Here is a 27,938-nt window from a genome sequence, read left to right on the forward strand (position 1 = left end):
AATAGTTGTAATATTTTGGGGGATGGTAGGGGGAGACAGAACATATATCCTATACAGAAAAAAAAGTAAGTTTATTTTACAATAAACATCTGCAAAGTTACTCCAAAGCAGTAGTGATTTTGCTGTTGTAGCGTAAAAGGAGTACACGCTCAAAATGTTCATCTGATAGATGATTTCCTTTTGGGATCACAGCGTTGGCTCCATTGCTGAAGAGCTGTTGTACTGGGGAACTTGAGGGCAAAGTTGTGTTGAACTTGATGAACACTTTTTTCACACCTGGAAACTCATTTAGGCATTTCAGATCTTTGTTGGTGCCCTGGAGATACAGCCATACCTCTTCTGCTGCTTCCCTCTTACCACTTTTGTTGCCAGAACTTCCAGGTCCATACGAAAAGAAATCATCCTCATGAACAGAGCCTCCATTCGTCTCGGTTTCTTCAGTCCCTTGGTCTACCTGTACTACCTCAGTGATCAACTGTGCCCGAAGAGCTTCCCTCTCATCTTCTGGTAACCACCACAATCTAAATTGTGGCATGGTGGCTGTAGCCAATCTGGCATCAGAACTGTCAAATACCTGCTTGAAGCCAGAGTCAATTGCCTTAACGGTGTCCTCTATGACCTTGGAGAAAAGGCGGGTGTTTGCTGCCTTCTCCTCGAGCTTCCTTTTAAGGGTCAACAGCGTTGGTATCACGATGCCAAGGAAACACTTTTCTTCTCCCTGCAAAAGGTCAAGCGCAAAAGCCACTGGTTTGAAGACATCGGTATATTCTGTGAGATACGCAGTTTCATCAGGTGTAAAACCTGAGACTCCCAATGCTTCAGTCAATTCGTTGAGCTGTGAATCAGTAAGTGACATCAGTTTGTTAACGGCATAGTATTCTGAGCTCCACTTATTCTGGCAAGGTACTGTGATTGTCATTTTTGCAATAGATTCCATTGCCTCAGTAGCTTCCGTAGAGGAATGGGTCTTGTGCCATATCGCTGCACATTTTGCAGTTGCGCTACTGTGCAGTTTACCTGACGGTCCCTTTGAGACAGCATCTGCTAGATCCTTTGATGCAATCAAGTTCAATGTTTGGGCAGCACACCTTTGGTGGGGTGGTAAGAAATAACTCAGAAAGAAGTCTCCACCCATTTCTCCATCACAAAGAATACTGCCCAAATCCTCAAAACGACTGTCCTCCACTTCTTGGTCGTCCTCAGATGAGAACTCTTTAAAAGCTTTCACGAAATTGTTACCATTGTCAGTGACAGTGGCCTGAACTTTGCTCTCAATGTTATAGGAAGAATGAATTTCTTGAATTTTAGCTATAATGGTTTCACAAGTGTAGCTGATAGGGATTCTTGTGCAGGCAAGAGCAGCAGACTTCCTTTCAAGATTGTCCTCAAGCCAGTGACAAGTCATTCCGAAATAACTTCTGTCTTGCACAGACCATATGTCAGCAGTTGTACACAATGTCTGTACTTTGTCAAGTTTTGCTTTTATCTCCCCTTTCATTTTATCAAATGCTACATCAAGCCTGGTGACAAAAGCGTTTCGGCTCATGACTTTTTTGCCTCTGCTTAATGCTTCAATCAACTTTCTGAAGCCAGGTTGCTCTAGAATTGAAATGGGTTGCACATCCTCCACGATAAAATTAAAAACCAGTGCATTTAGCCTGGATTGTGTTTGATAATAAATGGTGGGATCGGCCTTAGCTTCTTTTGCTTCGGCTGATTCATCCATTTGATTTTCCAAAATGCTTGGTCCATAATTGCTTGGTCCATCACTGCTTTGTGCATCCCTTATTCTCTTCCTACACGGCACAGAATGCTTTCTCTGGAAAACAAAGAAAAATAAAGAAAAATTAAAACAAGACATATATTTTCTTTGCTTAAACTTGGTGAAACCAAGACACATGAAACACTTTAAAACATTAACTGATAGCAGGTATGTCTTGCCCTAGAAGATGAAAGATTCATTATTTTTCATTTGAAAAGGACTTTTGGAACTTATTTCTTCTAGGCTTGAAAACAATAATAAATAAATGTCCTATGAAGGATACAAGTCCTTCTTGAACTGTTTTTATCCATACAATAAAAGTCAATTGGGCTCAATTCTATTTTGAACCCCAGTGGCTTTAATTGTATAGTCAAAACTAGTGATGTCCCGAGCCAACTAAGGATCAGTATCGGAGCTGATTAAGCTTTTTTTTTTTATGTTCAGTATAGGCTATCCTAAGCCCGATCCTTTATTTTACATCAGCTGTCATGCAGTACGTGGCTATATGGACCTTCAAGTGAGTTTGCCAACCGCCATTAAAAGGAAAAGAAGCTCAAATGTGATGCGATCTGGGAAAACCCACCACATGGTGAAATTTGACATATTACAGGTTTTGATACCATATTACCATGGTTTCAAGCCCTTTCCAAATCTGTTTTTATTTCTTTCATAGTTTGTCTGTAACAAAAGTTATGGTTATCTGAAGTCGGCTGATTTGAGAAAAACAGGTTTAATTAACGGTCACGTCCTGCTAGCGGGACAACTGGTGCTATTTTTTTATTGCCCTTTTTTCATATCACATATTTTAGTAATCATCATAGATTAGGTATCATTCGAAAGCTTACAAACTCAAAATTCATCCTGTGGAAACCGTTTTGAAATTTGACCATTGAGAGGCGAGCAAGATCTTTTAAGCGAGCAGCTACTTCAGACTCTGTTGTTCTCGTGCTCCGCTACGCATCACGCGATAACATTGGATCAATCAGTAATATAATACATTTAAAAATAATATAAACGTAAAAATACTTTTAAAAAACTTGCGTGCCGTTGTAGTTTACACAGGACTGGCGGGACCTTTATTCTGTTATGTGGTTTATTTTGATAGGTGAACTGTATTTGTAGTGTTAAGAGAAGGAGAGCTATATGGGCGATTTTGTTCTTTTTTTTTTGCACCTCCCCTCCGCTGTGCGTGTTCTTAAAGAGAAAGACTTTCTTTTCAGCTATCCACTATAAATCTCTATTGTTCTGCATCTAAACTAGTGAATTTTCCCAAGATATATTCAGAGATGATAGACAAGATGTTATAGAATAATAATTGAATGAAAACCCAATTTTGACAAAAACTAACATTCTATCTATTTTTAGACCTTAATGAAAACGTACCAGCGCGACATCCGACGGGTTTTCCCAGATCGCATCACAAATGTGCGTGACACGCAAGAACCAATGAGGTCTGTTCTAGCTAGGGCTGTGCAATTAATCAAAATCGTAATAAAATTGTGATGTGAGCATGCGTGATCTCTAAACCGCAGAAAGCATGATTTTTCCACCAGCCCCCAAAGGCCGTTCACATGCTGCGTCTTTTGCGTGCTCAAGTTCATTATTTTAAATGTAGACACGCGACATGCACGCTCAAATAGAAAGCAACGGCGCCGAGACGCACATGCAGTGCGCTCATTTTTTTTTCAGGCGCATCTACACCGCAGCGATATGAAAAAATCTCAACTTTTCAGAAAGCCGCAAACACCGCAGGTCCAGAACCAACCGATCAGCTTCGTACTTCCTTTCCATAACAACATCGAAAGCACAGCCAAGATGGACGAAAAGCTGATCATAGCTGTAAAGGGCGGGTTTTTTTATTGCACGTCTCCATAAATAAATGTAGTAGTAGAGCTAATGCAAGGGCTGGAAATCCCTTTATCCTTTGCTGAAACTTCTTCGTCTTAATGGAGAACGTGGCTTATGATTCCTTAGGAACAACAGACACCACTGGAGAGCAAGCGCTTTTGAAAAGAGGAGAAATCGGCTCAGCCGGCGTTTTCCAAGTAGGTACAACTGCAGACCGGAGATCTCCAAAAATGGGGTGTGAACTTCAAAAGTTGGCAGAACCTTCAAAATGGGGCGGGGTCTCCACACACAGAGACTTCACCATTGGCTCTAGCTTCAGCCAATTGTCACAGAGCTCATGGCCAGTGGCATTCGGACTAAACTTTACTTTCCGCGAGCTGTCTCAGCGCAGCACTTGGGTAAGTTTTTACTCTATCACTGTGTTCTAAGCAACTGCGGTGTCCCGGGGCTCGAGATTCGCAGGGAAGGAGGGGGTTGTGACACTGAGTGCAACTAAAAAGGTCCCATTGTCCGGTGAGGTCCGGTTGGGGAGTTTAGGATCTGCCCGGCTCGGCAAACTCATATCGCATAAGCTTATTAACTGCCATGCTGTCTATTTCACTGGTTAAGGTTAGGGTCAGGTGTAGGGTAGGTTTAAGGGTTAGAATTTGATGTACCATAGCATTGTGTAGGAAATCAGCACTGTAGAATCGGCCGTTGGGCGGTGCATGCGTGTCATGTGCCTATCTGCCAATGAGAGGAAGCCACGCCCTATTTTGGAGCTCCCACCCTGTTTTGGAGTTCCCACCCCCATTTGGAGATCTTCAGGCTGCAGTTATACCCTTCTCGCGCTTTCCACGCGTTTTTAGACGCGACATGTGAACGGCCATGTGCAATCTGAATGCAGCACGCCTTAATATAGCGCAAGAACAAGCACAGTGGGATTACAGAACGACATGGAAGAAACAGGTAAGGAGAATTCAGGGCAGTATAAGGACCAAAAAAAAATCAAGATCTGTGGTTAGGGAATATTTTGGATACAGGAGAGATGATGTATCAGAGCCAGGTGCCAGGCAACATGTGCAGCGCAAGTCTGTCATATAGGCTACATAATATTATAATGATAAACTACTGCAAAAGAATGTTGTGAATTCTTTGTTCGCCTGTGTTTTGTGCTGTTACGGGAAAAGCGCATCCACAACAGTTACGCCTTCATGATTAGCACATTCAAGTTCACTTGTATATTCGCAACCTTTTGTGCAATAGTAAGTTGTAGGCTAATATGTTATTTTTTGTAAATCTGATTAATTACACATAGGATGCATTTGGTTAAGCAAATTAATGCTGTAAAAGAGCGCTTCAGATTACCAGGCTCTTTTATGATCATCTTTAGCTTTAGCGCACGCAGCTCAAACAGCAATGCACAACGTTAATAACTATGATCGGGAATGTCATATTACATAAGAGAACACTTGTAATAAAACACAGTGAATTCTCGTGTTGTTACGGAAAGAGTGCGCCCACAACAGGAGTAACACATTCGGACTACGTAACTTAGTTCAATTTCACTTGTGCATTTTCATTTTGTGCAGATTTAAGTTGTAATATTATGTTTATGTTGTATACATATCTGATTAATCTTACATAGGATGCGTTTGGTTAAGTTAATTAACGCTGTGGTAAAGCACTCCAGTTTACCAGTGTGATCATCACGGATCATCTTTAGCTTCAGTGCACCCAGCTCAACTTGCAATACACATCAATAACTATGATTGGGACTCATAGCCTATAGCCTACATAACATTATAAAGAGAACACTATTTTAACAAAACATTGTGAATTCTTTGTTTATTTGCCATGTTTCAACATTGTTACGAGAAGAGCACATCCACAACAGGATCACACATTCTGACTAGCATGAAAAGTTCACTTGTGCATTCGCATAATTTTGTGCAGATAAGTTATAATATGTTTATGTTGTATAAATATAATTAATCTCACATACGACTAAGTTAATTTAGCTCTTCAGCTTGAGCGCACGGAGCTCAAACAGCACTGCTGTTATTTAAAAAAGTACCAGTATTATTAATTTAAGAAAAAAAAAAGAAGAAAAAAAAACCTTGATTCATTATTAATAACTAGGACTTTTTTCTTATTTTATTTTCATAAACAATATGGTTTAATTAAAATAATTTCATTATTGTCTGACTGTGCTCAGGGGCTGTTTACAAGACACCGCTTTCAACTAAAAACTTAAAACTATGCGTTTTGGCTGTTCATTTACACGACAACAGCGGTTTGGGTGCCTGAAAATGCCGGGAAACTCTCTGCACGGCCGTATACATTACCGGTAGATCGATTTTAATAACTTAAATGTACTGGAAGTTGTACACCAAGCACTAGGAAATTACAAGTATCGGATCGGGATATTAAGTATCGGCAGTAGGGCTGCACGATATGAGGAAAAGCTGCGATGTGCGATAACATTGTTTAATATTGCGATGACGATATGACTTGCGATAAATGTGATTGTTAACTATACTGTTCCCATGTCTTAGTGCTATAATAGGTTCTTTGCGTGATAGGTCAAACGTTTATTACCTGCCTGGTTCAGAATACACGATTTTAGCGCGATTTTGGCACGATCCGTTTGACGTATGGGTGTCGTGGAGATTCGTAATAACGACAACGGGCGTCGGGACGCAAGATTCGATCGTTTCATCTCGTATAGTGGGCGACAACCTACGTCGCGTCTGCGATGCTTCACGACAGAAAGACTATAGCATGTTTAATTCTTTAACGGTCCTCCACGACGGGTTTAATGTGTGAGCGAGGCGAGACGTGAGTGAGTGCAACAGTGAGTGTGTGTGTGCGCCATTGAGCGTGTGAGCGTGTGAGCGTATGTGTGTGTGTGTGTGTGTGTGTGTGTGTGTGTGTGTGTGTGTGCGTGCGTGCGTGAGTGAGCGAGTGAGTGAGCAAGGGACAGTGTGTGTGTTTGTGTGTCTGTGCGTGCGAGTGAATGTTTGCGAGTGAATGTGTGTGTGTGACAGCACGCGATGACTGGTCGGAAAGCAACGTGTTGTCTGACATGTTTCTTGTCCACGACAAGATTTTAGGAGTCAAAAACGTGTAAGTTAGTGCTAATCTGAACCAGGCATTATTCATCGTGTCAGGCTGTCTGTTGAGATGTGTTCATCGCGGGAGTTCATATCGCGATGACGATGAAAATTCGATGTATCGTTCAGCCCTAATCGGCAGATACTTAATATTCAATGACTCAGGACATCCCTACTCAAAACATTCTTCAAATTATCTTTTGTTTTACAGACAAAAGTAACGTATACAGCAGGGGTCGCCAAACTCGGTCCTGGAGGGCCGCTGTCCTGCAGAGTTTAGCTCCAACACACCAGCCTGAAAGTTTCTAGTATGCCTAGTGAGACATTGATTTGCTAGGTCAGATGTGTTTAATGGACTTTATGCACAGCTGCACTACTTCCTGAACTTTAGCCAGCTCCTTTGTTTTCTGTCTGACATTATTGGACAAACTGATTAATCCAGGTGTGCCTGACCAACAACAATAATCAGACACACCTGGATTAATCAGTTTGTCCAATAATGGCAGACAGGAAACAAAGGAGCTGGCTAAAGTTCAGGAAGTAGTGCAGCTGTGCATAAAGTCCATTGGGGTTGGAGCTAAACTCTGCAGGACAGCGGCCATCCAGGACCGAGTTTGGTGACCCCTGGTATATAGGTTTGGAACAAAATCAGGATGAGTCAATGATGAACATTTTTTGGGTGACAATGATGACAATCCTTTAACATGTTGGACAAAATGGGACAGTAGCTTTCAGGCAAACTGATCTAGAAGTGTAACGGTATGAGATCTTCACGGTACAATATAACACGATTATACACTTGATGTTTGTTTATTTTTTATGTTGCCCTATAGTAATGTTGCATTTAGGGCTAACATGCACCAACATAATGTTGACCTACCAAAAAATTATTAATTCAAAACTTAAAGTGTATTCCATTTGCTTATGTATTTTATTAAAGGCGGTCTATAATTTATTAGTTGGCGATTTATAGTATTGTCACTTACATTCATCTTTGCAAAATCCTTGGGGTGGTGGTCACGGAGATGGTGCATCATGTTTGAAGTGTTGCCCGACCGTGCCGACACTTTTTTCCGACACATTCTACAAACTGGATAACCATCAACAAGGATGGTGCCTCCTGGGTCTTTTAAATACCCAAAATACTCCCAGACAGCGGACTTCAGCCGCTTGGGTGGGAGAAAAAGAGGCTCAGGCTCCGACATTTCGGTGTGCTGCCGTTTGCGCATCTGGCAAGGTGAATGACACTTAAATGAAAGAGGAGAAAGTCGCAATTTAGACATTTATGATTCTCTCTTAATTAAACGTATAGTAAATAGAAAAAAATATTATTTTGGTTTTATTCAAAATAAAAACCCTAACTTGTGTTAAAATAAACGTCTTTATTTAAAACCGTGTACCGTAAAACCCTCATACCATTACATTGCTAGTTTGAACAGATAAAGTGCCTTGATGAATAATAGCCTAATCAATCATCATACTGTTAGGAATGAACATAATCACAAACCATGCCATATATAAATTTAGCTGTGTCTAAAATCACCCCAATCCCATATTATTGTGCATTATTTAGGGTGGAGATTATCCAGTGCACTCATTCAATCCCATGAAGCTCTACTACAGAATGCATGGTTTAACTTTAAGGGATAGTTCACCTAAAAAAATATTATTCTGTCATCATTTACTCACCCTCAAGTTGTTCCAAAACCATACTTTTCTTTCCTGAGCACAAAACCAGGTATTTTGAAGAATGTTGGTAGCAAACATGTATTGTGACATAGTATTTTTTTTCCCCATCCTATGGAAGTAAATGGGGCCCCATCAACTGTTTGCTGATGTTATTCAAAATATCTTATTTTGTGTTCAGCAGAAGAAAGAATTTCATACAGGTTTGGAACAACTTCAGGATGAGTAAATGACCATTTTCATTTTTGGGTGAACAATCCCTTTAACTATATGAACATTTGAATACTGAATTTATTCATTAGTAAAAGGGAGAGGGATACGTTTATACTAATGTATATGAACAATTCTGCAAAGCAATGTATCATTTCCTTTTTTATAATGAATTCACTTTCCAATTTTCATTCACCCCTTTCTATTGTAACGTTAGTGGATTATAAAACATTGACTAAATAAGGGATAGGGGACTATTTCGGACACAACATACAACAAAGTTGTATACAACAGCTAGCCCGCCTTTACTGACATTACAACATTACTGACCAATCCCACCTTCGCAACTGCTGCCGTCCGCCATTTTCTCAGACGAGCTTTTGCTTTTTTTATATATAGTCTAAGTCTACCGAGATATGCATGTTTCTAAGTTTTAGACTATATTTTACAAAGATACAGTAAGATGGAGTTGTGGGATATATTATCATTGTAACACAAGCGGCATTTTCCTTCTCCAAAGCACAATAAACAAACCGTGAGACGTAGTACACACGCGGTATTACCCCTCATTCACAAATGAACACGTATTACAACAATAACATATTAATAGTAAACAAGCCCTACAAACATTGTATCTACATTTTAGAGTCGACACTAACTAACAAGTTTGCAAATAGTAAGTTAAATGCGTTGTAGAAACATTATAAACAGGAACAGTTTTGCTCACCGTCGCCAAACCGCCAATCGATTTCAAATGAAGCTTTCACATTCCATGAGTGGATCTATTGTACGTTATTACTAGCGGGTAACTAGTCCTAATTAGCACCTAACATCTTACTTAACACTTTTAATATCATCTCTTTTTTTTGGCTACAAACTCAAAACCACTCCCACTTTTGTTGATTATGTTCCCACGTTTCGCTTGAAACTTTGCCTGAAATAAAAGCATTTAAAGTAAAACCTACCTGTATAAGTCACAAAATTATATTATCTCGTGCATTCTTGTATTCACATATAGAAATGTAACAAAAGCTTTCATCTGTGCTAGATCGCGAATCTAACTTACCAAAAACAGTCTACTTTTGCATTTTCGCTCCACAAACTCATGACGTTATACACTACAGTATAAAACAGCAATCTTTGGATGTTAAAATTGAGAAAACACGCAAATGTACCTCCAAATGCTTCTTTAGATTAGATGTAGAGTCCCTTGCAGTGGACAAGATGTTGATCTTTGGAAGGCAGAGGTTGCACTGAACGGTTATGTTTCTCCCTCTTGTATCCCTGAACGTGAAGTGGTGTCTGTGCATCCAGTGGTCAAAAGCTGTTCGAGCCCGCTCCATCTTCACACGAGGCTCCGGCGTGGTCAGCTCTTTTAAAACGAAAGAACAAAGACAGTAAATTATTTTTGCTGTTTACTATTTAATCGTGTAATAAAAAAAAATTATATATCCTATTCTTTTTGCAGACTCTTGGTTTTTGTAATCTAATTACGTAATCCAAATATCGTGTAGTCCGTTACTACCAAACAACAACAGACAAATTTCTTCTCTCTTCCGTTTGCTGTTTCCGGCGGGAGGACAAACTAAAATAGTTCATTACCACCACCTTCTGCTAGGATGGAGAAAAGACACTATACCTGGAGCGCAACGCTGAATGTTATTGTCCTTCTCATGCACAAGCACACCACACCACCACACACACAAACATAATTGAGAAAAAATATGTCTCATTTCGAAGGCTCTGATGTAATTGAAGATGTCACATTTCAGAAAAATAACCTTTATAAAATTGACGGGTTTTCTCATGAGTTGAAAATTACACAAATTTCTTTCTTACTTTGGAATATAATGGGTAGGCAGGCCTACTCTAAAAAAAAAAATTACAATAGGCCTAGTGCAAACAAACACGCATCTCTTAGAAATCTAGAACATTTTCAACAATGTACATATTAAACAAGTAAAATAATTTTTGCACAATCATAGGACAAAAATGGAAAGAATGAAACAAAGAAGAAGAAAAAAGAAACAGCAAACAAATAATGGTAGGCCTACATGAAAGATCTCATCCCTATTTCTTCAAAAAAGAAGTAAATTTTCTATGATCAATTATTCTTAGTGATTTTATTGAATATTTTACATCACATAAGGAATTTTCTTAAACCTTTGTTTGTGAAATTAAAACTTTGCCACACGGATAAGGAAGTTAACAGCAGATTCTAAAGATTTGTTTGGGTTTTCAAAAAGACAACTTACATCCTTAAAGCGTAGATTACCGTTCATATTAACTTTAGAAAAACAATAAGCTCAAATCATTCCAGAAAATTGATGAAACATTACAAGAGAAAAACAAAGCTGTTTTCATTTTCATTCTTACGGAAGGTGCATATCAGCTAAATCACATATTTGGACAAAAGTGCATTGCAATGGTATATATTATACAGAATTTTAAAATGCATTCTCTCATTTTATTGGGCATGCAATATTTAAATGTTAGTACCCTAACCATTGTTTTGCTCCATTGAATATCTATTATAGAACCCCAACAATATTTTCGCTTTGGAAAATAAGTTTAAATAAGTTTCTTGATTGAGAGAATTTACAAATAAATGTATTATTACAATCTTTACTTAAAAGCGGAACACCTCCCAAACATAACAAGGAGAGTTGTTTAGAACATGACTCATGGGTAAGGGAAGCTTTCATCAGACATATTAAACCACTTGGAATAGCCTTTATAACAGAGTTAAAGGGGTAGTATAATGCCCTTTTCATAAGTCTTTGATGTCCCCAGAGTGTGTATGTGCAGTTTTAGCTCAAAATACCCCACAGATATATAGCATGATCTCTTCAACCAATTAATTTTGAATGTGTTGTTAGTGTCATCAAATATCAGGACTTCAAGACCCCCCTCACTCCTTTTGTTTGCAAAAATATATGTCTTCAAATTGTGAGATTTATTATTAAAAATAAAATCAAGAAAAATCTTAGCAGTATTTTGAAGGAGTGATTATACAGCTAAAGACAGGGAAGGGTACACAAATCTGGACAATCCATACGCTTTGGATAAAAAGACTCTTTATAGCCAACTATTAAAAAAAATATATTGTGTGTTGGATAGTTGTGGAGGAAAATTCAGAAACTGTCTACTAATTCAATAGTTCGTTATAAGAATCCCCAAATATTTCATGTCATTTTGAATTGGTATATTTTCAATTTCTGTTTCTACATTGTCAAATATGGATAAATACACTTGGATAAATTAAGTTTGAGTCCAGAAGCATTAGAGAAAGCATTAATTGTAGTTAAGACTGGAGAAACGTGCTCTTTATCTTTTAAGAATAAAGTGGTATCATCTGCTAATTGTGAGATACAAATCGCTCTGTTAAAGACATTAAGACCAATCATTGCACAAAATATCAATGGATAATGTTTCTACAACCAATAAAAATAAAAATGGGCCTATAGGGCAACCCTTTCTTATTCCGCAAAGAATCGGAAGCCTTGGTGATGTTCGTGAATTTAAAATTACAGCTATCAATATCTTTGTACAACATTTGGACAACATTAATAAAATTGGATGGGAATCCAAAAGCCTCTAGAGCTTATAAGGAACTGGTGCTCTACAGTGTCGAAGGCCTTATAAAAATCAAGGAATAAGATAATTGCATCCGACTCAATTTCTTCTTCAATCAATAAGATCCAGAACAAGTCGAGTACGACTAATATGAAGTCCTTTCATAAAGCCGGTCTGGCCTACTCTACTTTTCTGAAATGAGCCAGCCTTCATGACGTAAATGAACCCACAAATGTAACCCTATCAAACTATAGCAAACTAAAACAATGCTTTAAATAAACAAAATCGACATTTTGGTGTTTCTTTATAGGCAATTGGCCTTGTTGATTTTAAGAATACATTTAAAAAAAGCACAATCGTAGTTGTCCACTAACAATGTAATATCCACTCTGTTAACAATGTACATTCCAGGAACTGACAATAGTTGGATTGTGTTACTCTCTATTGCTCAACACTTCCAATAACTTTTGTCTTTTGCAACTTCCTGCAATGAAGTTATATAGTGGAATGTTCACTGACCCCACAACACTCACAAAGCCCTGTTAAATGTTCAGCCTCAGTGGTATTACCTTTTCACTGTATCCAGCCATAAACATTCGACATTGATTACAACTTTGCAGATGGGAGAAAAAGCTTTCTTTAATGCTCTTTGAGGATTTAAAAAAAAAAATCTGTTTATTTTTATAGTGTTGTATGATTTATTTTTAGTTATTATACCATTATAACCAATTATGATATCCATGATCATATATCCTTTTCTTGACAATGGTCTATCTTGATGCACATTTGGATCTTTTGAGGCATGAATAATAACATCTGTGTGAAGTTATCATATTTTGACCACAAATACTCTTTTACCAATAACTAATGACCCATCCAAAGTTGGCATTTTGCACTTTCCTTGCTATCTTTTCCTTCTGATCGTTAAAATAACCAAGCATGACACTATAGTTGATCTACATAAACCCATCCTTTCATTCCTTGACCATGTGGATAAACCCAACCAAGTTATTTCTTGCCTGCACCAAATAGCCCTCATCTGCCAACAATGACTTTACAATAGTATGAAATACTGAGAATACAACATGAATCATGATGATGAACAGAAAAAAACTTTCTTGAGGTGTCCCATAAAACCATCTATGTTTGGTAGAGATGATGTAGGCTAGATGTAGTTTCCCTGCAAACGTTGGATGTCATAATTGACAGTATGCCAAAGCTCTCTTTGTGTACATAATGTATTGAACTTCTCCTGTAGTTTTGTTTTGTATATATAATTGGCACTGGTATTAGTCATACCATTTAAGCAATATCTTTGGTGATGCTCCTGTCCTGTCTGAGTGGGGAGTGTCAACGCAAAGCGCTATATCATTGGCTTGTGAATGTGGGAGTCTTGAGACAGGACATGTTTTCCTGGAATGTAGAAAGTATAGGACATATTTTTTGTTAAACTGGCAGGACTTGGAGTTAAGGCTTTTTCAGTGACAACTGCATAAACTGATCTCCAAGGCAGTATTTAGTTCTTGCATGACACAGTGTTGTAACTTGTATGTAAGAATTTAGTGCTTTGACCAGTGGAGGGCAGTAGTGCGTGCGCTTAGCAGCGTCTACTACCGGAATCCTACAAGAAGAAGAAGAAGTCCCCTGGTCAAACCATAGACAGTATATAAAGGGTCAAACCGGTGCGAGAGTTATTTCAAAATGCCACTGGATCTTTGGCTTTGGTCAATAGGCGCAAGCGATAATGTCTGAACCATGGCTTTACCCCACCGTTTTACTGTGCATTTATGGATTTTTCTCCAGCCACAGACCACTGGAGCCTTTTCTAACACCGTTTTTGATGGGACCTGACAAAAACCTGACGGAGACAGAGGTAACGTTAATGTGCTGTAAGGTTGATGAAAGCATGCAGTGAATGATGTAACGTTAGGCTAAGATTTCACCACATGCAGCCAGAGTTCCGAGAACTCCAATATCGAAACCGCTAGAATAGAGTTAGGCATTTCGATTTTATAAGAGTGAAATGAAATACAATAAATGATCAAATATTAATAAATGTGAACACGTGCGTTAATTTGACACGGCTACCTGCTTCTCCCTTCCCTGAGCACGATTTGAAAGAACTGATTTACCCACCAGATAAATTGTGGGCTATTTGCCCAAATCTGCCAGCTATTTGTCTAATCCTAGCTTAATCTCTGCTTAAATAAAGCTGCTTCACAAGATTTTTAGGGTTCAGAGAGTTTGTGTGTCTTTTAAAGAAATGCTAGGTGGTGACCTTGCATCCATTTTTTTTCATCCATCTCAGCTTTCGGTTTATGCACCTGCCAAATCAAGGTCGTGGTGTGGTGTGTGCAGTGGCAGTGTGCCACCAACATGCGGGAAACTTAAAGGACAAGTTCTCTATTTTACACGTGAGCCCTGTTTTCAGATCGTTTCTGACGAAATAGAACGGTTAAGATTAAAATTTGGACACATTTGCTGCTGTCCCGAGAATTTTCGGTTTCTTTCGCTTTCCCCCCACCTAAATGGCTGCATAGGTGCACTGGAACAATCCTTCCTAAAACGCATTAAACTTTTGTTTACAAATACGTGCAGCAGGGGTTCAATCTTCTTCAGCTGGCTGGCAGGAGCCGCCACTGTCATGTCATGCGACCTTTCAGTGGCTGGCTGGCAGCTGCCAGTCTGATTCTGGCATGTCACGTTACCTGTGACATTTACGGTCATTTGAATGGTTTATTTGGGTTTATTTGGAAATTCTTTAAAATGCCAATTATTCAAAAGAGCATAATCATATCAACACATATGCATGATAAATGAGCTAGAGAGGGAAGAACACAAAACACAAAAACTGCCAAAAATCCATGGTTTCTGAAACTTGCTATAGAGTAAGACAACTAGCCAGCCACTGACAGATCACGTGACATGTCAGTGGCAGCTCCTGCCAGCCAGCTGAAGATTGAACCCCGACTCAAGACGTGAAACTCACTGAAAATTCTCGGGACAGCAGCATGTGTCCAGATTCAGATTATTTTATTTAATGCCATGTCAGCATTCAAAGTATAATAAAAACAGAACAAACAACGAGTCGTTATACAAGATTTTTTAAATTAACACATGATAAAAAATCCAAAACCTTTTCAGGCATAATCTCATTAAATATAGCATGTGTCCAAATTTGAATCTTAACCATTCTATTTCATCAGAAACTATCTGAAAACAGGGCTTTAAGTGTAAAATACCAAACTTGTCCTTTAAAGTCCGCGTGAACCGCGTGCAAACGACTTTTCTCCAGTGTTGTGACGTATTTCCAAGTGAAACGGAATTTTGAACCGAGGGCAGGGTTTTACTTTAGTGCTCCTCCTCTCTATGGGTGCTTCTCAATATCCCTCCTCGTCTCCTCGCTCCTCCGTCCTCCATCCTATGACCCGGAAACCGATCGAGCTCAGCCATCTTGAAAGGAAGCGAGGAAAGGAAACGAGGATGCACAAATAAGAATTGAGAAGCACCCTATCTCTTGCTCATAGCAGACTAACGGTTTGAGGGGAGTGGTTAAGCGTGTTCAACCCAAGGGGGTTATCCATCCGCCGGAAACTGAAGCTTCCCCGGGCGCCGCCATTGATTAGCGGACCCCCACCTGCTGTTAGCATTCCATTGACTCCCATTAATTTTGGCGTCACTTTGACAGCGAATAACTTTACATCTGAGGCGTTTAAAGACTCCATTTGTCCATTATTTATTTCTAATGAAACACGAAAATGTATAAAAGGCTCCATTACCTTGTATCTTACGTTATGGCCCCGTAGAAGCAGTTTTTGTAAAAATAGGCTAACGGTTGCATCACACAAGTCGAGAAATTACCGTATAGACAGGCAGAGAAGCTCGCAAGCAATCGGGTGGACGTGGAGGCATAAAGTCAAGGGAGAAGCCCATAGAGAGTCATAAAGTTGCTCCTGCTGCTAGCTCATGTACAGCTAATACTCGCGCTCTCCGTCTCCGCGAGATTCGGAAGGGAATGATTCAGATTTCTCTCGGCACAGCTACTAGAAGACCTACAGCTGTCAGACAGGTTGCTCACGTCACATCTACGTCGTCAAGCTCAATTTGAGCCTGCGCAGTACGCCCAGCCCCAGCCCAGGAAGTGAGGGCTTCTAATTGACTTTCATGAATTTTGAACAATACCCGTTCTTGTCTTAGGACAATTTTTAACTTTTTTGATCTGCTTTAAATGTTGACTATTTTTGACTCTTCTAACTACTTTAACTTTTATCACAGGTTGTGAACGAGATCTATCCATTATGGACATATTCCTACCTTGTCCTGCTTTTTCCTGTTTTCCTGGCCACGGATTACCTTCGCTACAAGCCTGTGCTTATTCTTCAGGCGGCCAGCTTCATAGTGACATATGCTATGCTCATGAAGGCCCAGGGTGTGCGGGCCATGCAGTTATTGGAGTTCTTTTTCGGTTTGGCCACTGCCACTGAAGTTGCGTACTACTCCTACATCTACAGTGTTGTTGAGCCGTCTCATTATCAGAGGGTGACTGGTTTTTGTCGCAGCATCACACTGTTGGGCTCGGCCATTGGCTCACTCATGGGACAGATTCTGGTGTCTGTAGCCCATGTACCTCTTTTTTACTTGAGCGTCATCACACTGGTTTCCTCTTGCATAGCTTTTGTTGCCCCTTGGTTCCTACCCATGCCCGGTAAGAGCTTGTTCTTTCATGAGAGAGAGCACAGCTCTCAGGATAAAGCAGTACTGGAACCCATGAACCGTGGTCAGCTGATTGAGAAGCCAGAGGATCCAGAGTCCAAAATGCAGCTTAGTGCAGATGAAAGAACGGTGAGTAGACTAGTTTTTATGTAATTATAGTATTATATCATTTTAAAAATGTGTCCGGTTCATTTATGCTCTTCCAAATTTTTTTATTATGCTATGTTAATCAAAAACATACACACAAACATACTTTTAAATTAATAAACAAGTATTACTTCAATGAACTCAATGAAATTATTACATTAAAAATAATACATTTTTGGCTAGCTGTGGTTCTGTAAAGCTGCTTTGAAACGATGTGTATTGTGAAAAGCGCTATACAAATAAATGTGAATTGAATTGAATTCAGATAATTATTCTTATGTTATGACTGGTATCTAGTATGATGTAATTTATTGTATATGTTATAATAATATATTTATTATGCCCCATATAGGCCTAGCCTATCTGATCTTTGAACAAAATGAGCCCTAGTCTTACCTGCTACTACTAAAGGAATAGTTCACCCAAAAATGCAAATTCTGTAATTTACTCACTCTTTTTCACTCGTTTTTCCAAACCCAAAAGTTTTTGGTTAATCTTTGAAACACAAATTAATATATTTTTATTGAATCCTGAGAGTTTTCTGTCCCTCCATTGATAGTCCAGATAACTCAAACTTAGAAGATCCAAAAAGGTCATAAAGGCATCATAAAATAGATCTATATGAATCATCAAACGGTTTAATCCAAATCTTAAAGATATATGATCGCTTTATATTATGAACCGATTTAAAGCTGCAGTTAGCAAGTCTGCGTCAGTGCGTGTGCACTTTTTCTCTCTGCCATCATGTGTCGTACAATCCAACACACCTGCGAACTTCAGGCGTGTGCATGTGATATTGTAACATGCGCGAGGGGGAAGGGGGCATCTGTGGCGTGTGCACAAACTGTGATTGACAGTCAGATCTCACACAGCCCTGCGCTGATTGGACCAGAAGAACCGGGAGCGGTGGATTTTTGCAAAACAAATAACAAGGCTCTGGGTGGAGGTAGAAGCGTAGTTTTTTTCTAAAACCGGCTGATTTATGGTATGTCTTTGATTTAGACGTTTATTTATTAAAAAAAAAAATTAAATTTATTTTACGACATCTTAAAGATTTCTTTTTGAATTTTTGGTTGTCTAGACTTTCAATGAAGGGACTGAACCATCTCAGGTTTCATTAAAAACATTTATTTGTGAACATTTATTCAAAGTTTAACCAAAGTCTTTAAATGATGACTGAATTTTCTTTTTTTTTAATTAATATTTTTTCAAAAATATTAAAAATGCTAATATTTGCAGATACTGATATGTTCAGTTATATGCATGTTTATCAAATAACTGTCTATGACTTGATTTGACTTTGTTTGATTTTCAGACTCTCAGGGACAACACTAGCAGTAGTAGATTACTGGAAGTGTTAAAAATGCTCTGGGCAGACTTCCTGCAGTGTTACTCCTCCTCTACCCTACTGGCCTGGTCAGTGTGGTGGGCTTTGTCCACATGTGGTTACTTCCAGGTGATTAATTACGCTCAAGCACTTTGGGAGAAAATCTTGCCTTCCAAGGATTTTGAGATCTACAATGGATATGTGGAGACCATTTCTACCTTGCTTGGTAAGGTTATTATATGCTCATTCTCAAATTACTTTGTTTTATGCGTTCTCTGTTGAATTTGTGTTGATAATTATGAAAAGGCTGGAAACAATCAAATAACAATAGACACACAATTGTATAAATTGATTCCCAATAATAGGGCACCTATTATGCTTTTTATTTTTACTTTTATTTTAGTGCAAGGGTTTCAAACTCAGTTCCTGGAGGGCCACAGCCCTGGAGAGTTTAGCTTGTCTGAAACGCCTTGTTTGTAGTCCTGCCATTATTTCCATTAGCTACATAAACATGTTACACATTTGCAAAATGCCCGTCTACTGTCTAATCTGGCCTGCCCCCAAAAAACAGTTGGGGAAGTGATTTCACTATAGCCTTGTTTAGACTATCAGTCCAAATCCGTGCATATCCAAATGGAATCCGATCATATTTAGCAAGTGTGAACAGAAAAAAATCACATGAAATCCATTTCAAGCTACATTCATATGACTACTTTTGGCTGGACTTTGCAGACAGATTTCGAAGGTTTCCGACGACAACTCCTGAATTGTTGCCAAATCGGTGCTCGTTGCGGTCACTGATGCTCGTCAAATATGAGCTTGAACGTGATCTGAGCCTGTCTCTCTTAGTCACAGACGCTGCGATATTTTCAAGCCTGTTTGATATTATTGCCGTGATCGTAGTGAGCTATGAAACATGGTAAACTGCTCATGCACCTTATTGTACATGAATGCAAGGCGACAATTTGAAATGAAAATGAACATGCAGCATGAACTCAACCAATCAGCATGTTTAGCGCCCAAGTCCCACTCCCGAAAGTTCCTGAACTTTGAAAAAGTACTACCTAGTGAGCAGGGACTTTCTGAGGGGGGATTTTTTTTTCCCGGAACTTCATTTAGACCCTGGTTCCTCGGGTCGAAACACACAGAGTACCACCGAGTACCAATGTTGTCAATGTGCAGGTCATGCTGAAAATTCTAATATGGAGAAGACATCTCTGTAGTCGTGATGAAGTGACTTCGTTTCTTTCACTGTGCGGCAGAAACGGCATGGAATAAGCCGATCAGGCCAGCCTCAATTTCTGTCTGTGCGCGTTCATGTGTTTTGGAGGAGGTGTGGCTTTGGGATCTTATGCTTTCAAAGCTAGCTCGCTATTGCTAGCCACTCCGAAATTGCCTACCCTATCTTTTAAAATAATGTAAATGTATTCTTTGAGACCCCAAAAATTAAATTCTGAACTTGGAAATTAGCATCATATGGGCACTTTTAATGACTTGTGTTTTTCCCACCAGGTGCTTTTGCTGCATTTGTTGTAAGCTTTGTGAAAGTGTCCTGGGCAGTGTGGGGAGAACTTGCTCTCTGCGTTTTCTCTTTGGTAATTGCAGTGTGTGTGTGCCTCATGGACACCATCAGGAATATCTGGGTTTGCTACACTGCCTATATTATCTTCAGAGCTACCTATATGCTACTTATCACCATAGCAACGTAAGTAAAGCTATCAATATGTATCCATTTTTTAGAAATCAACTTTACACTGGATAACTTAATTTTGTGAAGGTACATTTTGTTCGAACCACAACGTTCTAATGGCGCTTTTCCACTGCATGGTACGGCTCGGTACGGTTCGACTCGGCGCGGAACGGTTCGGCTCACTTCGCTTTTCCACTGCGTGGTACGACTCGACTCGGTACGGCACGGTTCGGTTCGCTTTAGCTCGGTTGCTTTTCCACTGCAGTTAGTACCGCTTCAAAGTGGGTGGGACTGATCGTTAATAGTTGTAGGTCCGGTGGTAGCCGTGTGTGGCTAAGAGCTGTGCTACTTCCGCTCCTCGGCAACCAACGAGAGGAACGTCTGCACCTTGGCCACTGACCACGATTCAGCCATTTCTTGTTTGATTTTTTTTTTTTACTTTTTTTGTCAAGTAAATACTCTAAAAACAGGTGCTACCACGTAAGCTGTTGTCTGGCTATTTAAATCTAGCGGGTTTAGTGTCTCGTGTCGCAAATACAATGACGCTGAAGTGACGATTCTGTCTGACCAATCAGTGATCTGCAGTGTTTTCACGTCACATTATAGTATCGGTACAGTACGCTTGGAACCTCAACAGAGGTGGTACCATTTAAAGCGAGCCGTACTGTACCGTACCGTACCATGCAGTGGAAATGCGCCATAAGTGAGCCGTACCGAACCGAGCCGTACTGTACCATGCAGTGGAAAAGCGCCAAAGCGTGCCTTGCCGTACCGAACCGTACCATGCAGTGGAAAAGCGCCATAAGAACTTACGACAGCAAAAGAAATGAGGGTGAAAGAAAATGAAAGAAAAAAGGAGAAATGAGTATTGCAAAGATGCACGGATTGTCTACTTTTTCTGGTTGGAATCCGAAGTGCAGATCCATGCACACCGTAACGGCTAATATTGCCCACAATCCATTGCATGTTGGGCAAGGATTCGATTAGAACTATAAACACAAATAAAAAGTGTTATGCTACACACATGGCAGATGTACAAGTCCGACAGTTAAGTAGAGAGGTTTAAATAAAGGTTTGAGTGATTTGGGTAAGTTAGTTCACCCAAAAATGAAAATTCTGTCATTACTCACCCTCATGTCATTCCAAACCCGTAAGACTTTCGGAACTTGTCAGAACGCCAGCTCCTGCTTCATCACCTCGCGCATGCGCCGTGGTGCTCTCGTAAACGTGCGACTGATAGAGAAGAGAAGGTTTTTTTTTTTTACTAAAAGTATTCTCGTCGCTTAATAAAATTATGTTTGAACCACTGTAGTCACATGGGCTATTTTAACGATGTAATTCCTACCTTTCTGGACCTTCAAAATGTTAAAGGAACACTCCAACTTTTTGGGACTTTAGCCTATTCACCTTATCCCCCAGAGTTAGATAAGTCCATACATACCTTTTTCATCTCCGTGCGTGCTATAAGTCTGTTTGACGCACCCACCGCTAGCCTAGCTTAGCACAAAGACTGGATGTGAATGGTTGCAGCTAGCATACTAATCCAAATAAGTGACAAAATAAAACAAACATTTTCCTATTTACATGTTGTGATTTGTATAGTCACAGAGTGTACAAAAAACAAAGTCACATGAGACACAGACATATTTTAACCGTATAAATACTGGGAACTATATTCTCTGAAGGCGAAGCACTGCTACTTGGGCGGAGTGATAACCGCAGCATCTGAGACGCGCCGTTTTTTCTTCTGTCAACAAAACCAACGTGACTACGTGACCTCTAGCTCCGCTCAAGTGTTACTGGGACGACAGAGAGCGTTCGAGGCAACAATACTAACATTACAGGGGATACATGGAGCCCGTAAACAACTGCAATAGTAGTTACCACCCTATTCAGATAAAAGTGTCACTAACGTTACATTAGATCTAAGTTAGCTAATGGCACTGTTACAGTAACGTTAGGCTAAACATTTATAAATATAACGGAACACTTACCGCAGCCGCTCCACTTTGTCCTGTATGTGATATCGATGGGATGGCCGTATCCTTCAGCACACGTTTCATGGTCCTTGTGGCAAATTCCATTTTTTGAAAATAGTCGTCCTCAGTGAAATGTACCGAGCAAACATAATGTCCCTTGATAATCTCATTAGGTGTGTTTTGATCAATATCCAGAGCAAGTAGCCATTTCTTCATCCGGTCAGCGTTTTTAGTTGGAATTCTATGAAACATCATGGTATCACCTGGTCTCCCTGTTTATTGTCACAGCTCTTTACAATACAGCGAAAATCCATGATTGTAAACTACGCTTTTACTATTTATAAATTGCTGACTCTGTAACCCAAACTCTGAACGAACTCTCTGCTCCTCACCTCGGCGCGTCTCATGTGCTGCGGTTATCACTCCGCCCAAGTAGCAGTGCTTCGCCTTCAGAGAATATAGTTCCCAGTATTTATACGGTTAAAATATGTCTGTGTCTCATGTGACTTTGTTTTTTGTACACTCTGTGACTATACAAATCACAACATGTAAATAGGAAAATGTTTGCGTTATTTTGTCACTTATTTGGATTAGTATGCTAGCTGCAACCATTCACATCCAGTCTTTGTGCTAAGCTAGGCTAGCGGTGGGTGCGTCAAACAGACTTGTAGCACGCACGGAGATGAAAAAGGTATGTATGGACTTATCTAACTCTGGGGGATAAGGGAAATAGGCTAAAGTCCCAAAAAGTCGGAGTGTTCCTTTAATTAAATTGTTGTCAATGGAGCCCCCCTGAGCCATCCGTAGGTCGCGGCCAGGTCGGGTTCATTCACAACTTGCGCCATGATGTCATTTTGGAATGATGTGCTGAAGTTACCTGCGGTGTCAACCCCCCTCCTTCCTGCCACCAATCAACGCGCCCCTCATTTGCATTATTAAAATGACCGTCCACGACAGCCAAAATATCGCATCAGATCTCGCGAGACAATAATGCCTTCAGAAATAAGGGTCAGAGGAGCTCTGTGTTTTTTTTTTTTTTCACTTTTCTTTTTTAGAAGGGCCTGAAAGACTCTAATAGACCGTGGGTATCCAAGGTAATACTAGGTTATGACTCCTTTAATTACAAAGCAAGTGCATATTTACTCTCTGGAAGATGGGCTAAATGAATAAAGACTGTTTCTGCATTCCTAAATCACAGAGAGCCCAAACTCATTCATTGGATCCATTTCCATCTATATTTTTAGCCATAGCTCTGACAAATTTTTAGCCATTTTAATACTTTTTCCATATTCCATATTTTCCATAATATTTCCATATCAGCGTTTGTTCAATTTGTGCACAATCTTGTTGACGCAGTACTCCAAATAATCGTGTAAATCTGAAGTGAGTTTTGGATTAGCGATGTTACCTTCTAAACTGTGGTCTTTCTGCTCATTTATCTGAAATTCGTTTGGCTGTGTCAGTCGAATTGTCCATGTCCACTTGGACCCTGACAATACTTTCTTTTCTTTAAGTCTACTCTTTAAAAAAAATCCTTGTAAAATATTGAAATGCTTAACACTTTAAATCGATGTTGGGAAAGGTCAAATTCATTTGTCTTTTTTATATTGCAGGTATCAGATTGCTGCTAACTTAAGCATGAAACGATATGCTTTGGTTTTTGGAGTAAACACTTTCATTGCACTCGTACTTCAGACGCTTCTTACAGTGATTGTAGTAGATTCTGTCGGACTGGGCCTGGACATTTTTCTACAGGTAAAGTACAACATGAATCCAGCAGAGTAAGTAATAATGCTTTTGCATCACCAATGAAAGCTGCTAATATCCTGTGGAATTTTCTGCTTTCCACAGTTTTTGATCTATGCAAGTTACTTTGCTGCAGTAGCAGTGATATTCTTCATTGCCGGGCTGTATAAACTGTTCAAAAGAAGGAGATCTGGAGGACAGAATGAATTACCCACAACAGAGTCCGTTCCAGAGGCATGAAACGCAAGGTTATGGAATAATCCTCTGTCCAACTGAACAGAATTTTTTTTTTATAAAAAAAGATAATCAGCATTTCCAAATTTTCAAGTCACACTTGATTGATCCAGCTTTATAGATTATAAGCACTGATGATTACGATTCTTATTACGGAGTTCACAATTATACACTGTAAGTGGCCACTGTAGGTCAACAAAATGCACTTATTTAAAGGTAACCATTATGATGCCTTATTTTATGGCTGTTACTTGAATCTAAAGTCCTATTTGGATGGGATTAGTTTTACATGGAGAGGTGGGGTAAATGTATTATTACCAGAGCTTCTCAGTGATTTTAGTCCCATTCGAATGTGCCATCTCAATAATAATTACGGACAATTCACCCTATTCGGACTGGATTAACACGGGTAGATAGAGTAATGTAATTTTACCACAGGACATCTGTTATAATAAATTATTATAACAGATGTCCTGTGGTAAAATTACATTACTCTATCTACCCGTGTTAATCCAGTCCGAATAGGGCGAATTGCCCGTAATTATTATTGAGATGGCACATTCGAATGGGACTAAAATCACTGAGAAGCTCTGGTAAATTATTTATTTGTTATTATTAATAATGGCCAATTCGCATGGGATAAGAAATCTCAGTAAAACTAGCAGAGGTGGGAGGGGTAACTTGATTTACGCAACGCCTCCCTGTCGTCATGTGCGTATTACGTTGTTTCCTGATATCATGTGCGCAAACACATATAATCTATATTTCTATGTCCTATCGAATAATTTATTAATTAAATTCTGATTGGATTATGTTGGTAATAGGCACTTACCTAATGCTAAAAGCAGGTTTGTGCCTCTTACAAGTGCTTTCGACCTTCTTTTTGATCTGAATGGTATGCGGAGAACACTTTAGGTTTACCTGGCTTTTTTTGTAAATTTAGTTCAACGATTCAAACAAAGCCTCCAAGTGCTGTGTGTAATCAATTACAAAAAACAATTACCCAAATTATCCAAAAATTTAGACCACATTATCTGCATGGCGTCATTTCCTGTTTAAAAGTCATTTCCCCGATTTTTTCCAAGTATGGAAGCGCTTGAAAAAGCATTCAGTTGCGTTCTAATCGGTGGGACAAGTCTGTGGTAGATCTCAAGTGTTTTCTGCATACCATTCAGATCATAACAAAAATCGAAAGCAACTTCTTTTAGCTTTAGGCAAGTGCCTATTACTAACATAATCCAAACAGAATTGAGTTAATAAATCATTCAACCGGACCTAACTGTAAGTGTGTGTGTGTGTACTGTGTACTGTATATATATATATATATATTACACACACAGGTCCTTCTCAAAAAATTAGCATATTGTGATAAAGTTCATTATTGTCCATAATGTAATGATAAAAATTAAACTTTCATATATTTTAGATTAATTGCACACCAACTGAAATATTTCAGGTCTTTTATTGTTTTAATACTGATGATTTTGGCATACAGCTCATGAAAACCCAAAATTCTCAAAAAATTAGCATATTTCATTCGACCAATAAAAGAAAAGGGTTTTTCATACAAAAAAAGTCAACCTTCAAATAATTATGTTCAGTTATGCACTCAATACTTGGTCGGGAATCCTTTTGCAGAAATGACTGCTTCAATGCGGCGTGGCATGGAGGCAATCAGCCTGTGGCACTGCTGAGGTGTTATGGAGGCCCAGGATGCTTCGATAGCGGCCTTAAGCTCATCCAGAGTGTTGGGTCTTGCGTCTCTCAACTTTCTCTTCATAATATCCCACAGATTCTCTATGGGGTTCAGGTCAGGAGAGTTGGCAGGCCAATTGAGCACAGTAATACCATGGTCAGTAAACCATTTACCAGTGGTTTTGGCACTGTGAGCAGGTGCCAGGTCGTGCTGAAAAATTAAATCTTCATCTCCATAAAGCTTTTCAGCAGATGGAAGCATGAAGTGCTCCAAAATCCCCTGATAGCTAGCTGCATTGACCCTGCCCTTGATAAAACACAGTGGACCAACACCGGCAGCTGACATGGCACCCCAGACCATCACTGACTGTGGGTACTTGACACTGGACTTCAGGCATTTTGGCATTTCCTTCTCCCCAGTCTTCCTCCAGACTCTGGCACCTTGATTTCCGAATGACATGCAAAATTTGCTTTCAGCCGAAAAAAGTACTTTGGACCACTGAGCAACAGTCCAGTGCTGCTTCTCTGTAGCCCAGGTCAGGTGCTTCTGCCGCTGTTTCTGGTTCAAAAGTGGCTTGACCTGGGGAATGCGGCACCTGTAGCCCATTTCCTGCACACGCCTGTGCACGGTGGCTCTGGATGTTTCTACTCCAGACTCAGTCCACTGCTTCCGCAGGTCCCCCAAGGTCTGGAATCGGTCCTTCTCCACAATCTTCCTCAGGGTCCGGTCACCTCTTCTCGTTGTGCAGCGTTTTTTGCCACACTTTTTCCTTCCCACAGACTTCCCACTGAGTAATGAACCAGGCTGGGAGTTTTTAAAAACCTCAGGAATCTTTTGCAGGTGTTTAGAGTTAATTCGTTGATTCAGATGATTAGGTTAATAGCTCGTGTAGAACCTTTTCATGATATGCTAATTTTTTGAGATAGAAATTTTGGGTTTTCATGTGCTGTATGCCAAAATCATCAGTATTAAAACAATAAAAGACCTGAAATATTTCAGTTGGTGTGCAATTAATCTAAAATATATGAAAGTTTAATTTTTATCATTACATTATGGACAATAATGAACTTTATCACAATATTCAAATTTTTTGAGAAGGACCTGTGTGTGTGTGTAATATATTATATATATATATATATATATATATATATATATATATATATATTATGTATGTGCGTGTGTGATATCTGACATGCATGACATCTGCTGTGGCTGGATGTAACGGATCGGTGAGAGTTGCTGCGTGCAGGCGGGGAGGAGCTGAAAACGGAGACGCGTCTCGCCTGAAATGTAGCTGAGAGTAGGTGGCTGCAGTGAGGGGAGGAGTGAAGAAAGTGCAGCCAAGCCGGATAGGGCTCTCTGTCCTGTTATGTCAGACAGATTAGGAATATTCACACATAATTTATAGGCTACACATAAAAAAACATGATATCAGAGTTTTAAAATTAAACATTTTAAAAGAGAACACATCATCGTTTCCCATCGTTCTGATCAGCGCAGTCGGTGGAGAGCAACTGCGCCTGACTGCAGAATCCGACACTGCCGCCTCGCCGTCACAAGAGTTTTTTGATATTCGTCAGCATGACATCAGAGCAAGGTGGACCGCACTCGGACACATTTCTAATCGCAATGCAAAAGCCTATGCTATCTATGAAGTGGGGTCTACATTTTTTTTAATCAGTTTTATTTTGATAAACATGACGCCATATAACATTGCGACTACATGAAAAGAGTTTTACTATTATATATATAAAAAAAAAATAATCCAATTTTTTTTTTTCCAAGATTTGTGAACATTAGTTGAAGGTGTTCGAATAAACATGAAACACACGTGATCGTTGTCATGCGGTGAATCTTGCCAATCATGGAACAGTTGTTGTCATGAAGCAACGTAATATGCACATGACGACAGGGATGTGACGGCGGTGTTTAAATCAAGTTACCCCTCCCACTTCTGCTAGTTTTACTGAGATTTCTTATCCCAAGTGAATTGGCCATTAATATTACAGACATCCTGCAGTAAAATTATATTACTCCATCTACGTATCCTTGTAAAACTAATACTGTCTGAATAGGGCTTAGAAACTGTGGTTGGTTCATTAAAAAAAAACAGGTCCTTTAAAAATAATTTAAATACATTTATACATTCATTCAAGCTATTTGAATTTCTAGTCCAGCGGGCGCTGTAATGAAATGTAACGGTTCCGGAGTACCTTAAAAAAGTCCCTA

At 39.4% G+C, this 27,938-nt stretch overlaps 2 protein-coding genes across 2 annotated transcripts; one reads left to right on the plus strand and one right to left on the minus strand.

The window, feature by feature from the left end:
- Nucleotides 1-52: 52 nt before the first annotated feature.
- zbedx (zinc finger BED-type containing X) lies at nucleotides 53-10,157 on the minus strand. The gene is made up of 4 exons (XM_079628519.1): nucleotides 10,096-10,157; nucleotides 9,777-9,973; nucleotides 7,692-7,952; nucleotides 53-1,819 (listed from the first exon to the last, which is right to left on the minus strand). The coding sequence occupies exons 2-4, from the start codon at nucleotides 9,942-9,944 to the stop codon at nucleotides 98-100; spliced, it is 2,151 nt and encodes a 716-aa protein (XP_079484645.1). The 5' UTR covers nucleotides 9,945-9,973; nucleotides 10,096-10,157; the 3' UTR covers nucleotides 53-97.
- Nucleotides 10,158-13,753: 3,596 nt separating this feature from the next.
- slc19a2 (solute carrier family 19 member 2) lies at nucleotides 13,754-27,908 on the plus strand. Its single transcript, XM_079627334.1, has 7 exons — nucleotides 13,754-14,050; nucleotides 16,453-17,019; nucleotides 18,353-18,590; nucleotides 19,877-20,069; nucleotides 23,647-23,788; nucleotides 23,885-24,488; nucleotides 27,086-27,908. The coding sequence occupies exons 1-6, from the start codon at nucleotides 13,922-13,924 to the stop codon at nucleotides 24,017-24,019; spliced, it is 1,404 nt and encodes a 467-aa protein (XP_079483460.1). The 5' UTR covers nucleotides 13,754-13,921; the 3' UTR covers nucleotides 24,020-24,488; nucleotides 27,086-27,908.
- Nucleotides 27,909-27,938: the final 30 nt, after the last annotated feature.

This window comes from Phoxinus phoxinus (genome assembly GCF_949152265.1).
Source record: "Phoxinus phoxinus genome assembly, chromosome: 11".
Classification (NCBI taxonomy): Eukaryota; Metazoa; Chordata; class Actinopteri; order Cypriniformes; family Leuciscidae; genus Phoxinus; species Phoxinus phoxinus.